The following is a 12056-nucleotide window of genomic DNA, read 5'->3' as shown; positions in this document are numbered from 1 at the left end:
TCGGAAGCAAGCCATTGCACCGATTTGAGAAATCTGCGCATCCGTGACGGGGCTTCCATCCGCATTTTTCACAGTAATTGTTCCCGATAGATACGAACGTTGAGGTCTCAAAAAGGAACTATTGGAATCAACTACGATTTTTATAGCATTTCCAGGTGATTTTGAACTAAACGTCTCCTTGATTGGGCGATAAATGGCAATATTTTCGCTGAGAGCGTCTGAATGCATCGAAAATTGTCTGCTACTATAGATCCAGTTTGAAGGAACAACGGGATTTGTTGACATTATTTTAAGTTATAATGGTTTAACATATCTCTAAGAAAAAAATAATCAACGTCCATCAACGTCCGCCAAAGATTCCCATATACGGATCATCATCTGCTTCGGGAGGATCGAATTCTACAAACGTGTTTTCCTCCACAGAGTCGTCTTTGTACGCAGCAGGTTGAAGCGCTTTCGGCATTCAATTGATTTTCGCTATACGCTCTTGTCGCTTTTGTTCAGCAATTTTCCTTTTTTCCGCTTCATATTTCTCAATTATCTTTCTTGCTTCGTCTTTTTTAGATTCTTTTGCCCTTTTCTCTTGCTCCTTTTCCTGCTGTTTATCTGCTTTCTCTTTGAGTTCCTTCATCTTCTTCAAGTTCTCGGTACGTTTCTCTTGCGCTCGACGCATTGCTTCGATCTGCTTTTCAGATCGCGGTTTTTTGACCTTCACCTTTTCAATAACAGCCTCGGTGATCGGGTCGTCAACAATTGGTTTTTCTTCCTGTACAGAAAGGTTTTCAGTAGATGCGCTTTCGTTTTCTGACATTTTGTTCAATGTTTTACTGTACAGAAGAGAAAAAAAATTCGTTATACAACGAGATCACTAGGGTCGTCTAAAATTCCCAGATGGATTGTTATTGGAGCGGATGTTTTCACAACTTGCAACGATGCGCTATCGACAATCTGGAAGTCAATTTGATTGAGTGTTAGATCTTCGGCTCGATGAAAGTTGTCACTCGGGTTGACCCATGTCAAGATATCTCCATACGAATCAGGATTTATCGCTGCTAAACAATTGATGTCCGAGTCAATACCAGCCGGATAAAGAATCGCTCCATTTGTCTGTAGAGTCCTTGAAGTTATTAGGATTGGTTGTGACGCTGATAGATTGAGTGTGTTTGGAAATGTTATACTTGATCCATATCCGGTTTCATTCACCTTATCGATACCAAGTTGCAGAAAAGCGCTTGAACCACGGGATCCTCCAAGAATCTTGAAAGGTTTACTTCCAGAGGTTGAAACAGTTAGTCTTCGAGTCACTCCATCGTAAGACACACTGTACGGTTGCGACCCCGCTGCAGTCATTGCGCTTCCAAGAGCACTCAAAATGTTTGTCGAGTCATAGGTCCCTTCGGGCAAAGTCGCTTTTCTTAAAGTCGTAGATCCTGACTCGGCAAAAACAACCGCGTTGTTAAAATCGGATGTCGCACTCCATGACTGCAGTAGAGATACCGAAATGAGTCTCCATGCATAGCACGGGACTGTATTTTGAAGACGAAATGTACAATTATTCATATCTGGTAACGTACCAGAATTGAGGATAATCTCTCGAAACATCGATTTCTTATCTTTTGTATAATGTAAAGAGATTAATTTTACGAGTGCGCTAAATATGAGAATTGCTAAACCAAAAATTCCGTCTGAATATCAGATACACATAAAGGACAAGACGCCCGATGACTATCCGAAGAAATTCTTCACTTTGACTCTAGTCGGGAGTTCAAGAGCAGGGAAAACTACCTGTATTACCAATCTCATCCAGAATTGTGCAAAAGCGTATGAAACGGTGGTGGTTTTCAGTCCAAGCGCGGATAGTCCGGAATGGACAAGTTTGAAGAAATGCGATAACGTGTACATGTCCAGCATAGTATCGAATCACATACTCAACAACCTTTTCGAGAAGCAGAAAAGTCTTTACAAAGGAGATAAATGCAAAAATCATATGCTGTTAATTCTGGATGATTTTGGTATCCTTGCAAAAGAAAACGGCCCCGCAATTGGAAAGGAACCTAAAGAACCCGAACTCGTATCGAGCGGTATAAGACAGATGTTAGACTTATTGTACTCCCGCTTTCGACACGCAGGGGGGAGTCTTTTATGCAGCCTGCATGACACGAAACAACTCACTCCTTTACAACGAGTGAATTCCACCCATTGGATTTTGTATCGACTTAATCAGAAACAGTACGAGAAGATTGCGGGTGAGATTCGCTGTCATTTGTCAGAATCGGAGTTTGTAAATTTAGCAGAGAAATATACTGTCAAACCTTATCATGCGCTCTACGTCGATTTGAAAAGCCCGACAAACGAAGGAGTCTTTAAAGAATTGCAACCAGAAACGGATTAAAGAAAAATTTCGTGTACTTACAGTATAGAATGGTTGATAACATTTTCTATTTGCCAAATTCGCTGACCAAAGAATCTTTTGACAAACTTCTTGAAGACCTATCACAGGATAGGCTTTGGTTAGACATGCCAGGAGGACGTAAGGACGAGAACTTTACAGCAATGTAAGGAAGAAATAGTTGTGAATATCGTTCAGTCGCATTTGGACAAGCAGGTTCCAGTTAAAACTCCAAGAAGAAAAAAGGCCGCTTGAAAGTTTCCAAGATTTCCGTCCTAAATATGACGTAAAACTGTTTTCCTGCAAGTTAAGCAACAAAGACATCTTCCGCGCGACCAAACTCCTGAACAATTAGTGCCATTTTACTATTTGGGTTGTGCTTTTTCAGGTTGATTCGGGCTTTACCTATACAGTTTGACTTCTTAATTGACTGCATCAAGCCCAAGAAACAGGCCCAGGTGTTTTATCAATTTCACCCAAAAATGACAAAAATTGGCCACAACATTAATTTGTGGTCAATTGATAAACAAAGATGGACTCCGACAACACAGGAACCTCCTCTCTTCGATATGACCCCATCACTGCCGAGGATCTCCGGAACCTCACTACGTTTTATTATCAGAATCAAAACTTTCTAGGACGAGACAAATTGTGGTATGCATATAGAAAAGCGTTTCCAAATAGTAGGATTTCGCAAAGAACCCTTCTTAACGACTTTCTCAAGAAGCAAGAGATTTGGCAGAGGAGCACAAAAGTTATGGGATCCCGAGGCTCGATAAAACCGATTTTGGCCAGAAAAGAAGGAAACTACCAGATCGATTGTATAAACTTGCTGTCCGTAGCATACAATGGATATAAGTATTCTGTCAACGCTTCAGACATTCTCACCAAAAAAGTGTACAGTATGGCAATGAAGACACAAGATCAAGCCACTGTTGTCAAGTTTCTAGAAACAATGAAACGGGATGGCGCTGTATTAGTAAGTTTCACATCCGATGTAGGTACGGAATTTCAAGGTCTGGTGCAAGAGTGGGCTGACTCGAATAACGTGGAGTGGAAGTTCGGACAACCCGGTGTCCCGCAAGGACAAGGACAGATAGAATCCGTTAACAAAAATATAAAAAATCTGATCTATTCCTCGATCCGATTCGGAAAACGGGATTGGCCAAATTATCTTCAAAAACTCATAGATAATTTAAACAACACGAAAACGTATGCGACAGGGAAGGCTTCAAACGAAATCTTACAAGATGAACATGAAGCCATATTTGATCGCATACGGAACAAGAAATTGAAAGGAGAGAAATCAACAGTTTTGAACGAATTTAAAGTGGGAGATGTTGTAAGAAAGATAATACCGTTACCGAGTGGTATCAAAAGGCGCTGCAAAGGTGGGATATTTCTCGTCACAAACTTATAGAATTGATGGGAAAGTGCAAAGTAACTATGCAGGTTATGTTTCATCGTATAGATTAAACCGAATGGATGGAACAAGACTTCCCGGTTTAACATCTGCTAACGATCTTCGCTTGGTTCCTGATGGAACTGTCACCGTACCAAACATCGCTTCCCAGCCAGATCCAAATGAAAACGACGAATACGAAATTGATTCAATACTTGATTCAAGAGTAGTACGTAGAGGCAACAGAAGGATAAAGCAGTACAAGGTTCTATGGAGTGGTTATGATGCGTCCCAATCAACTTGGGAAGATGAAGGGAATCTCGAAAATGCACGGGAGGCCATAGCCGAGTATGAAGAGCAAAATGGATAATAGGTTTTCAAAACTTGTCATCTAGATTTAAATCGTCATTAAGATCGTCGATATCCATCGCATCATCATTAGATGAGCCTTCGTTCTCCCTGTGAAGGTTATAATACACTTGTCGTGTTGCATAGGAATGACCATGCTTTTTTGCAAACTCTTTTTGGACCCGAGGATCTCCGTTATCCAATCTGATCGAGTCAATGACTACAATTTTTCGAATTTCATTGACTCCAAGTTCTTTTCCGATATGTTGTTTACAAGCGATCTTCATAGCCCTTCCCAAACCTCCGCCTTCATAGGGTTTACCTGCGTTTCGCGCTTTTTCAAACAATTTACTCTGTCCTTTGGCCTTACGAATATCAACCAGATTATCAATGTGCCTTTTGACAACGTCATCGATAACCGTAATAAGAACATCGGTGTCCCCCTTATTCTTGTTACATATTTTTATCAGAAAGGTATGGGTTTCCGTATTAAATGTAACATTATCCGCTTCGGAAATGTCCATAAACTTTGCTTCGCCAATGTCTGCTCTTCGAATAACATCTGAACCAACAAAACAAGCCGCTGCAAGCAACAAACCATACTTATATGGATCTTTAACGGCCTTTTCTTTAAGTTGATCCAATTTCTCGTAAAGAGCGTTGATTAAAGGGTCTTTTTCAATGAAGCGCTTCGTTTCATATTCTTTATCCATTACGAGATCGCGGGCTTGTATCTCTTTACAACGATCGCTATTGATCTTGAGATAGAAACCTCCCATTTCGTCAATATGCGTAAGTTTGTCCATTGTGCACGCATCTAGGAATCGTTTCTTTGCAGTTTGACCGTAGAGGCTAGACGAAAACCAATCATACAATCCTATTTTTTCCTCGTTTGTCATAATTTTGAACATAGCGGACAACACCTTTGTACAATTCGCTCCATTGTCTGTAGAGTATTTTTTCGTCAAGATATTCATGACATCGGTCGGAGATGATAGAACTTTAGGATCAAGGATTCCGTACGCTTCAAGTGAATTGCAGGCAGAGAGGTACGTTTTTCGACTACTCGCAGCCAATCCTATCGTTCCATTCTTTTGATGGACGGTATCGGCATATCGGTTGATAAGTTTCTTGGCTATTTCAATGTTCATTGCTGTGTCGTTCTTTGGTTGTGCATAAACCATTACTCGTTTTTACTCTTTAAATAACAATTTAAAAAAAGAATCGAATTTTATCGATATTACATCACTACATCGAAGTTCATGATCAAGCATATTCCAATTCCTCCTCCACAATTTGCTCCTCCTCCTCTCCAACGTCTTCGTTTTCCTCTTCCTGCTCCTCTTCCTCGTCGTTCTGCAAATCTTGTTCCTGTCTCGCCTGCGCGTGCCCAACCTCCCGCATTTTCTCCTTGACAGTTTTGAGACGAACTTGCTTGGGGGTTATATCAAGGCGTTCATCTTTTCCCGGTTCCAATAGGCGAAAACGTTTTTCCACATATTTCTGGACGTCTTCATCGTACATCGTTGAAACTTGCCGCGCGCCTTGTTTTACAAAACGCTTCAAGACTCGATTGATGATAGCCTCGGTAAGATTTTCAATCGCTTTCCCTTTCGACGAGCGAAGTAGGGCAGGACATGTAAGAATGCCCCAACCAAATTCGTCGATAGCGATATGCATATTCGTGCATAAGCGGTTGAACGATTTGATTTGTCGCTTTGACGACCCGCCCGCAAGAATCCCCTTCTCTTTCTCAAGTTTGGCTTTGAATATTTGTGTTCGCAACTGCTGTTTTGCTTCTTCGCTTTGCTCGTTATCGTTCGCGGGATCATTTCTTCGCTGATCGACGAGCCACTTGTAGTAGTAACCGACATAGTAATAATTAACAAATCGATCGAAATTTTCCGCGAGACCAGAGGTTTTTGACGAAATGAATAATTTGAACACATCGAGTTCAATGTCGGGAACATTATTTCGACTCGCTTCTTGACGAGGAGCGATTGGGTCGATGTTCACATGTGCGCCTTGCAATGTTGTTTCGATGTGGTAATCTTTCCACACCAGAAAAGGATCTTCGGGTTCAATCGGAACGCCGGCTGCGTTCTTTCGGTGAAGTAATCCAATCTGTTGTGCAAAACGTCGGGCATGTGTGTCTTGAAGGGTTTTCTGTCTTTGCAGAACTTCCTCTTCGCTCAATGGAGCGCGCTTCCTTCGTCTGCTGTTGTTCTCCTGGACATCCGGATGTCCAGGGCGTTGTTGTCGTTCGGCAGGCATTTTTGATAGTAGGATTATTGATGACTGGGGTTCTTCATACGACACCCGACCTTATATATTCAGCGCACCTCCGGATACATTATAGGTGCGTCAACAGCGGTGGATACACTCCATTGTTTTCAAACTTAACTCTATTTCGCGATAAGGAGTTACTAAAAGAGGAAACTGTCAAATTTCCTGAAGGTTGCGGCATTGTTGAACTCCACCAACGAGCGCGGTTCACTAATTTAAAGTTATCTGCAGAAATAAAGTAAACAATGCCTGAAGAGACTTTCAAACCATACACAAAGAAATTCAACCGATATGGACAAATCATCATTCCTTCGCAGTGTCGAAAGTGTCAAGATTGTGACGAAATTATTCCAATTATCCCAAGACGAGTCCTTTGTGGTAAATGTTGGTGGGACAAACGTACAGGACCAAAAGGTTGGAGTCTAAATTTCGATAGCGATTGAGTTCGATGATAAATGACCAATACGATGATCTCACAGAAGAGGAACCGATGAAAGGGCGCTTTGCATATAAGCAAAATTATGAGAGACGTGAGCAAGAAGAGCATCGTTTCAACAATGGCTTCACCGCACGAGATCCAAACAAAATTGGAAAATATAGTAGATAGAATGTCTGAGCAGATGGAAGCCTACAAAAAAACCGGCCATTACGAGACTTTGTTTCATGTGAAAAAGATGTTCCTATTGAAAAAGCCTCTTGAATACTTGCCCCGGAAGTTTAACGACGCAAAACTTTGGAAGCAGTTCCAAGCAACGATGTTCAAACATAGATTTGTTGCAAAGCATGCTTATATTTGCAATTTTTGCAACAAATATCACAAGACTTCGTCAGATTGCCTAGAGTGCAGGTGCTGTGAAGACTCCAATCCATTTGATAGACGGAGAGTTTGGATCATTTTGAATTGCAGCCTTGGAGAGCAAATCCACAACCACGAAAATTATGGTAAAAACTCACCACGAGGTGGAATGATTCCCCAGGAGTATAGTCACTACCGTGAGTGCAAAGAGCGCCTTGAGCGCCTTGAGCATCAGGAATACCCCACGTCTACCCAGACCTCCTAAACTATAAATCTAAAATTGTCGATTTGATCCGTTTCCAATGGACATCTTTGTCATAAATTTTAGAGTATAATGAGTGCCGTAAGTACTCTGAGTATCTTGAGCATCAGAATAGCCCCCCATCTTCCCGAGCCTCCTAAACTTTAAATCTCCAATTGTCGCTTTTGCGTCGCTCTCAATGGACATATTTGTCATACTTTTTTGAGTATAATGAGTACCGTGAGTACCGTGAGTACCGTGAGCATCAGAATTACCCCCATTTTCCCGGGCCTCCTAAACTATAAATCTCCAATTGTCGGATTTGGGCCATTTTCAGTTGGACTTATTTGAGATTCCTTTGTCGACATAATGTTGTCTGGAATCGTAATCTTCTGAACCGTTATTGGTAAAATTTGTCTTGATTGTTTCCCCCCGGGGCATTTTGATATCGAAGTAATGGTATTTCGGTTTACCCCCATCTGTTTCGCTAGATCCCGCACTGTCTTCGAAATGAATTCGTGTTTCATTCCATATTTTTCGTACGTTCCAATATATTGATATGCCATTTGTTCACCTTAGTTCAATTGTATACTATTAGGCCATTATTTCTTTAATTGCTGCATGCGTAGACGCATCTGTGACATCGTCCAAAATGCGTTTAGAAACCTGAGAAAACAATTGTGTGCCTAACAGTTAAGCACACACAAATTGAAAATGGCTGAACAGATCATTGAATCCACACGCTTTAGAAAAACGGCCGTTAAACAGAGAAGAAAAGCATGAAGTTGCACATGTCAACAGACTCATTCAATTGAAGAATTGTAAATTGCTCGATGTTGCCACTCGTGATCAAATCAAGAGGTATATGGATTTGAGATTGAACGATACAAACAAATTCTATGTTCAGTATGTGTACTCCGAAACGTCTCCAAAGTGCAGATTGTATGCGCGCCACCTTGTCGGCGGTCAAGGATTTGAGAGGAATCTACGTTGTTACAGTATGGAGGACTTGTACATTGATCTCGACATCGAAAACGCATTTCCAAGCATTACCTCACAATTGAGCAAGAAACTGAAATTACCCAAATGCAAGAATTTGACCGAGTACGTTAGAAAGCGTGATACGATCCTTCAGAAATACGGGTTGAATAAGAAGTCCGTTTTGGAAGCGCTCAACAAATCATATGAAGTTCCCAGTCACCCGTTCATCAAAAGCATTCATAAATTTATATACGAAACTTTCCTCCCACCTTTCAAGGAAATGCCCGAATTCCAGGAACTTTGGGCAATTACCAAGAAAAACAAAAACGACGGAAATAGGGATGGTTCGTTCTACAGCAAAGTTCTTCAATATCATGAAAACATCATTCTTGGCGAAATGGAGACGTTCCTGGAGAGCAGTGGTTATGAAGTACCTGTTCTCGTATTCGACGGCGTTCAAGTTCTCCGAAACGAAAAGAACTTACCGGTTGACCAGACTCTTATTAATAACTTGCAGCAACATGTCAACAAAACAACTGGCCTTCTCCATCGTCATCAAAGAAAAGCCAATGAACTACGAGGTCAGTTACCTGGAGAAGTTAGGACTTGAAGTCATACCAATTGTAGCACAGAGCGATAGTGTGGAGGAGACAGCGCCTCTCATTAGATTACCGCTTTTTGACGATCCTTTGTTAGATCAACTTGCCAAAAACGCTATTCTCCACAGAAGTCATGATGCGGTCGCTCGCTTTCTTATTGTTTTGTGGAGAGATGATTTCTACTACAAGAATAAGGTCTGGTGGTACTTTTCATCCCATCGGTGGACTTGCGATTCCGGCGAGTTCTTTCAACATCGCCTTTTGACAGAATTGATGCCTCTATTGGAAGAAAAGACAAAATGGAAAAGTCATCAAAGCGACGAGCGCTTAATTGGTATGCTAAAGAAACTGTCGTCCTGTGTCGAAACATATCAGTTTTACCTCAACGTTTGTAAAACCTCGGCCCTTTACTTTTCACAGGAAGATTTCCTTCAGTTTGAGCGTAAATTAGAGACATGTACAAATATTGTCTGCTTTCGAAACGGGGTCTATGATTTAGACAAATTGGAGTTTCGGAATGGAAAGCCAAACGATTACTGTCTCCTGCAAATTGGCTATGACTATATCGAGTATGATCCGCATGATGAGACAACGGTTCGTTTGGAAAGTCAAATTGACAAAGTTCTACCGATTCCGGAAAAAAAGGAATATGTTATGAAAACCTTCGCTTCATCTCTGGGGTGTAATCACAACGATAAGTTCAATATTATGGTCGGCCCGGGCGCACAAGGAAAATCGTTCCTTGTAGGATTAATGACCGAAAGTATGGATGTTTACGCAACGAGTTGGAACTCATCCATTTTGGTGAACGACTTTAACGGGGACAAAGCGAACCCGGAGTTGGCAGATGGTAAATATAAACGTTTCATTGAGATCCAAGAAAACAAGAAAGAAAAAGCCCTCAATATGGAGAACGTTAAAAAACTAACCGGCTACGATCCAGTCCGTGCGAGAAATCTCTATGAGAACGGTTCCAACTTTGTCATCAAAGCATTGCTGTTTTTGTCCGTGAATGATCTACCTGTCATCTTAGAAGTCGATAATGGTACGTGGAGACGGATCAACATAATTGCGCTTACAAGCACTTTCGTTACAGATCCGGCATTATGCGATCCTGACAAGCATATCTATCTTGCGGACGAGGGAGCCAAACGAAACCGAGGGTTTCAAGCACCGTACTTCATGTCCATTCTAATCAAATATTACAAATTGTATAAGGAAGAAGGAATCCGGACGCCGCAATCCATTCTCGATGATACGATCAAGTACAAGAGAAATAACGACATCTATCAGACGTTTTTTGATGAGTGCTGTCTCCATGCACCTGAAAACAAGATTCTAGTGGAGGATATCCACAAAGAATGTATCGAGTGGGCCAAACGGCAACAAAATAAGAACATACGCATTAACCGAAACGATATGTTGAAATGGTTACAAAACTATGCTAGATCACAAGATGATATAACTTACAACAAGTGTCTTCGAGTTACAAAATATGTAGACGGTAAAGGGATGTCGAAAGTTTCCACCGGATTCCAAGGTATCAAATTGAACCGATATGAGATGCTTCCGCAACAATCGTATTCAGTATGTGAAGACTCGGCGGATGAGTAAGGAGAGTAAGGAGAGTAAAATGAGTATGATGAGTATCAAAATGACAGGGTGTAAATGTGACGGGCACGGAGAAAGTGAAAAGTGTAAAGGTAGTATATGGCGGATTTGTAGCATTGTAGTGGTGAAAATGGGTAGAAACCTCTGTATAATAGGGGGGGGGTAAGAAAAGAGTTTGCGACGGAGAGAGTTTTTTTTTAAGGGTGCCTGTTTATAATATAGTTTTTCTGAAAAAAAGAACTACAATACTACAGATGGCATTTCGATAAAAGATGGAGGGTAAAAATTGGAAAAGTGACGGGATTGGCTTGAGACATGGAGGGAACGGGGAAAGTGGTGAGAAAAAGGACTGTAGTGAAAGTGGTTGAATCGGTGGAGCACAAAGTTAGGCAACGGTTAAAAAGTGATGTATGAAGTGAGGTAGAAACGCGAGGAGAAGAGGATATGTAGATGGGGATGGAGGCGGACCAATATGGATGGCAACGGAATGAAATTGAGGGTAAGTTTTTAAAAATGGAAATGAGAATATGAAAGGAAAGTGAGAAAATAAAGGGAGAAAACGGCGAAATCTGGGGAAAAAGTTGCAAATTTGGGTCGAAAAAACCGAAATTTACGACAAAAATGACATTTCAAAATATCGCATTTTTTCGTGGGGGATCAGGAAGCGGAGATGTCAAAGTGATACTCATTCTACTCATCGTACTCATTATACTCACGCTTCTGAACATACGGATTTGAGAAATCACGGTGAAAAGGGCCGATTTATGATTCTGAAGCATTTGTGCGTCGGGGAGGGCTGGGTTCTGGAGGTGTCAAATTGATACTCATCGTACTCACATAACTCATTGTACTCGCCCAACAGATAGAGTAGTTTTGAGAAAGTGGCTGAAATAATGGCGAAAGCGACCTTTTTGTGATAGTTTGGGCATTTGTACATCGGGGAGGCCTGGGTATTGGAGGTGTCAAATTGATGCTCATCATATTCATATACCTCATCGTACTTGCGCGACAGATAGGGTAGTTTTGAGAAAGTGGTTGAAATCATGGCGGAAAGGACCTTTTTGTATGAGATAGACAAATGGTGAGAGTCGGTGAGGGATGGGTATGGGAGGTGTCAAATTGATACTCATTGTACACATCGTACTCATATAACGCATGGTTCTTGGGACATCCGAATGTCCCGGTGGCTTAGATTGTGAAGGGAAAGTAACAGAATTTGACAGCGCGTCGTGGGAACTGAAGAACACGGTCTTACCCGACTCCTGGTTAATGGCTCATAGGCTGGTACGGTTAATGCATAATACCAGAGGTGTAGGATACATGGTTAATACATTACACCCTACATCAGGAATACGGTTAATGCATAACACTTTCAGCAGCCGCTACGGTTAATGCACAGTGTA

General features: G+C 41.4%; 2 protein-coding genes across 2 annotated transcripts; one reads left to right on the top strand and one right to left on the bottom strand.

Moving 5' to 3' along the window:
* Positions 1-5405: 5405 nt before the first annotated feature.
* EV422DRAFT_566424 (uncharacterized protein) lies at positions 5406-6413 on the bottom strand (the record flags this gene model as incomplete). The annotated part of the gene is made up of 1 exon (XM_053072434.1): positions 5406-6413. The coding sequence occupies one exon, from the start codon at positions 6411-6413 to the stop codon at positions 5406-5408; it is 1008 nt and encodes a 335-aa protein (XP_052926403.1).
* A 569-nt stretch (positions 6414-6982) lies between these two features.
* Positions 6983-10656, top strand: EV422DRAFT_505507 (uncharacterized protein; the record flags this gene model as incomplete). Its single annotated transcript, XM_053068495.1, has 8 exons — positions 6983-7272; positions 7333-7418; positions 7550-7564; positions 8212-8368; positions 8402-9024; positions 9140-9376; positions 9542-10087; positions 10139-10656. The coding sequence occupies 8 exons, from the start codon at positions 6983-6985 to the stop codon at positions 10654-10656; spliced, it is 2472 nt and encodes an 823-aa protein (XP_052926402.1).
* Between the last annotated feature and the right edge of the window lie 1400 nt (positions 10657-12056).

Source organism: Fimicolochytrium jonesii (assembly GCF_025526975.1).
Source record: "Fimicolochytrium jonesii strain JEL569 chromosome Unknown EV422scaffold_8, whole genome shotgun sequence".
NCBI classification, from domain to species: Eukaryota; Fungi; Chytridiomycota; class Chytridiomycetes; order Spizellomycetales; family Powellomycetaceae; genus Fimicolochytrium; species Fimicolochytrium jonesii.
Note: the sequence above shows the minus strand (reverse complement) of the source record. Positions and strands in the feature narration are given on the sequence as shown.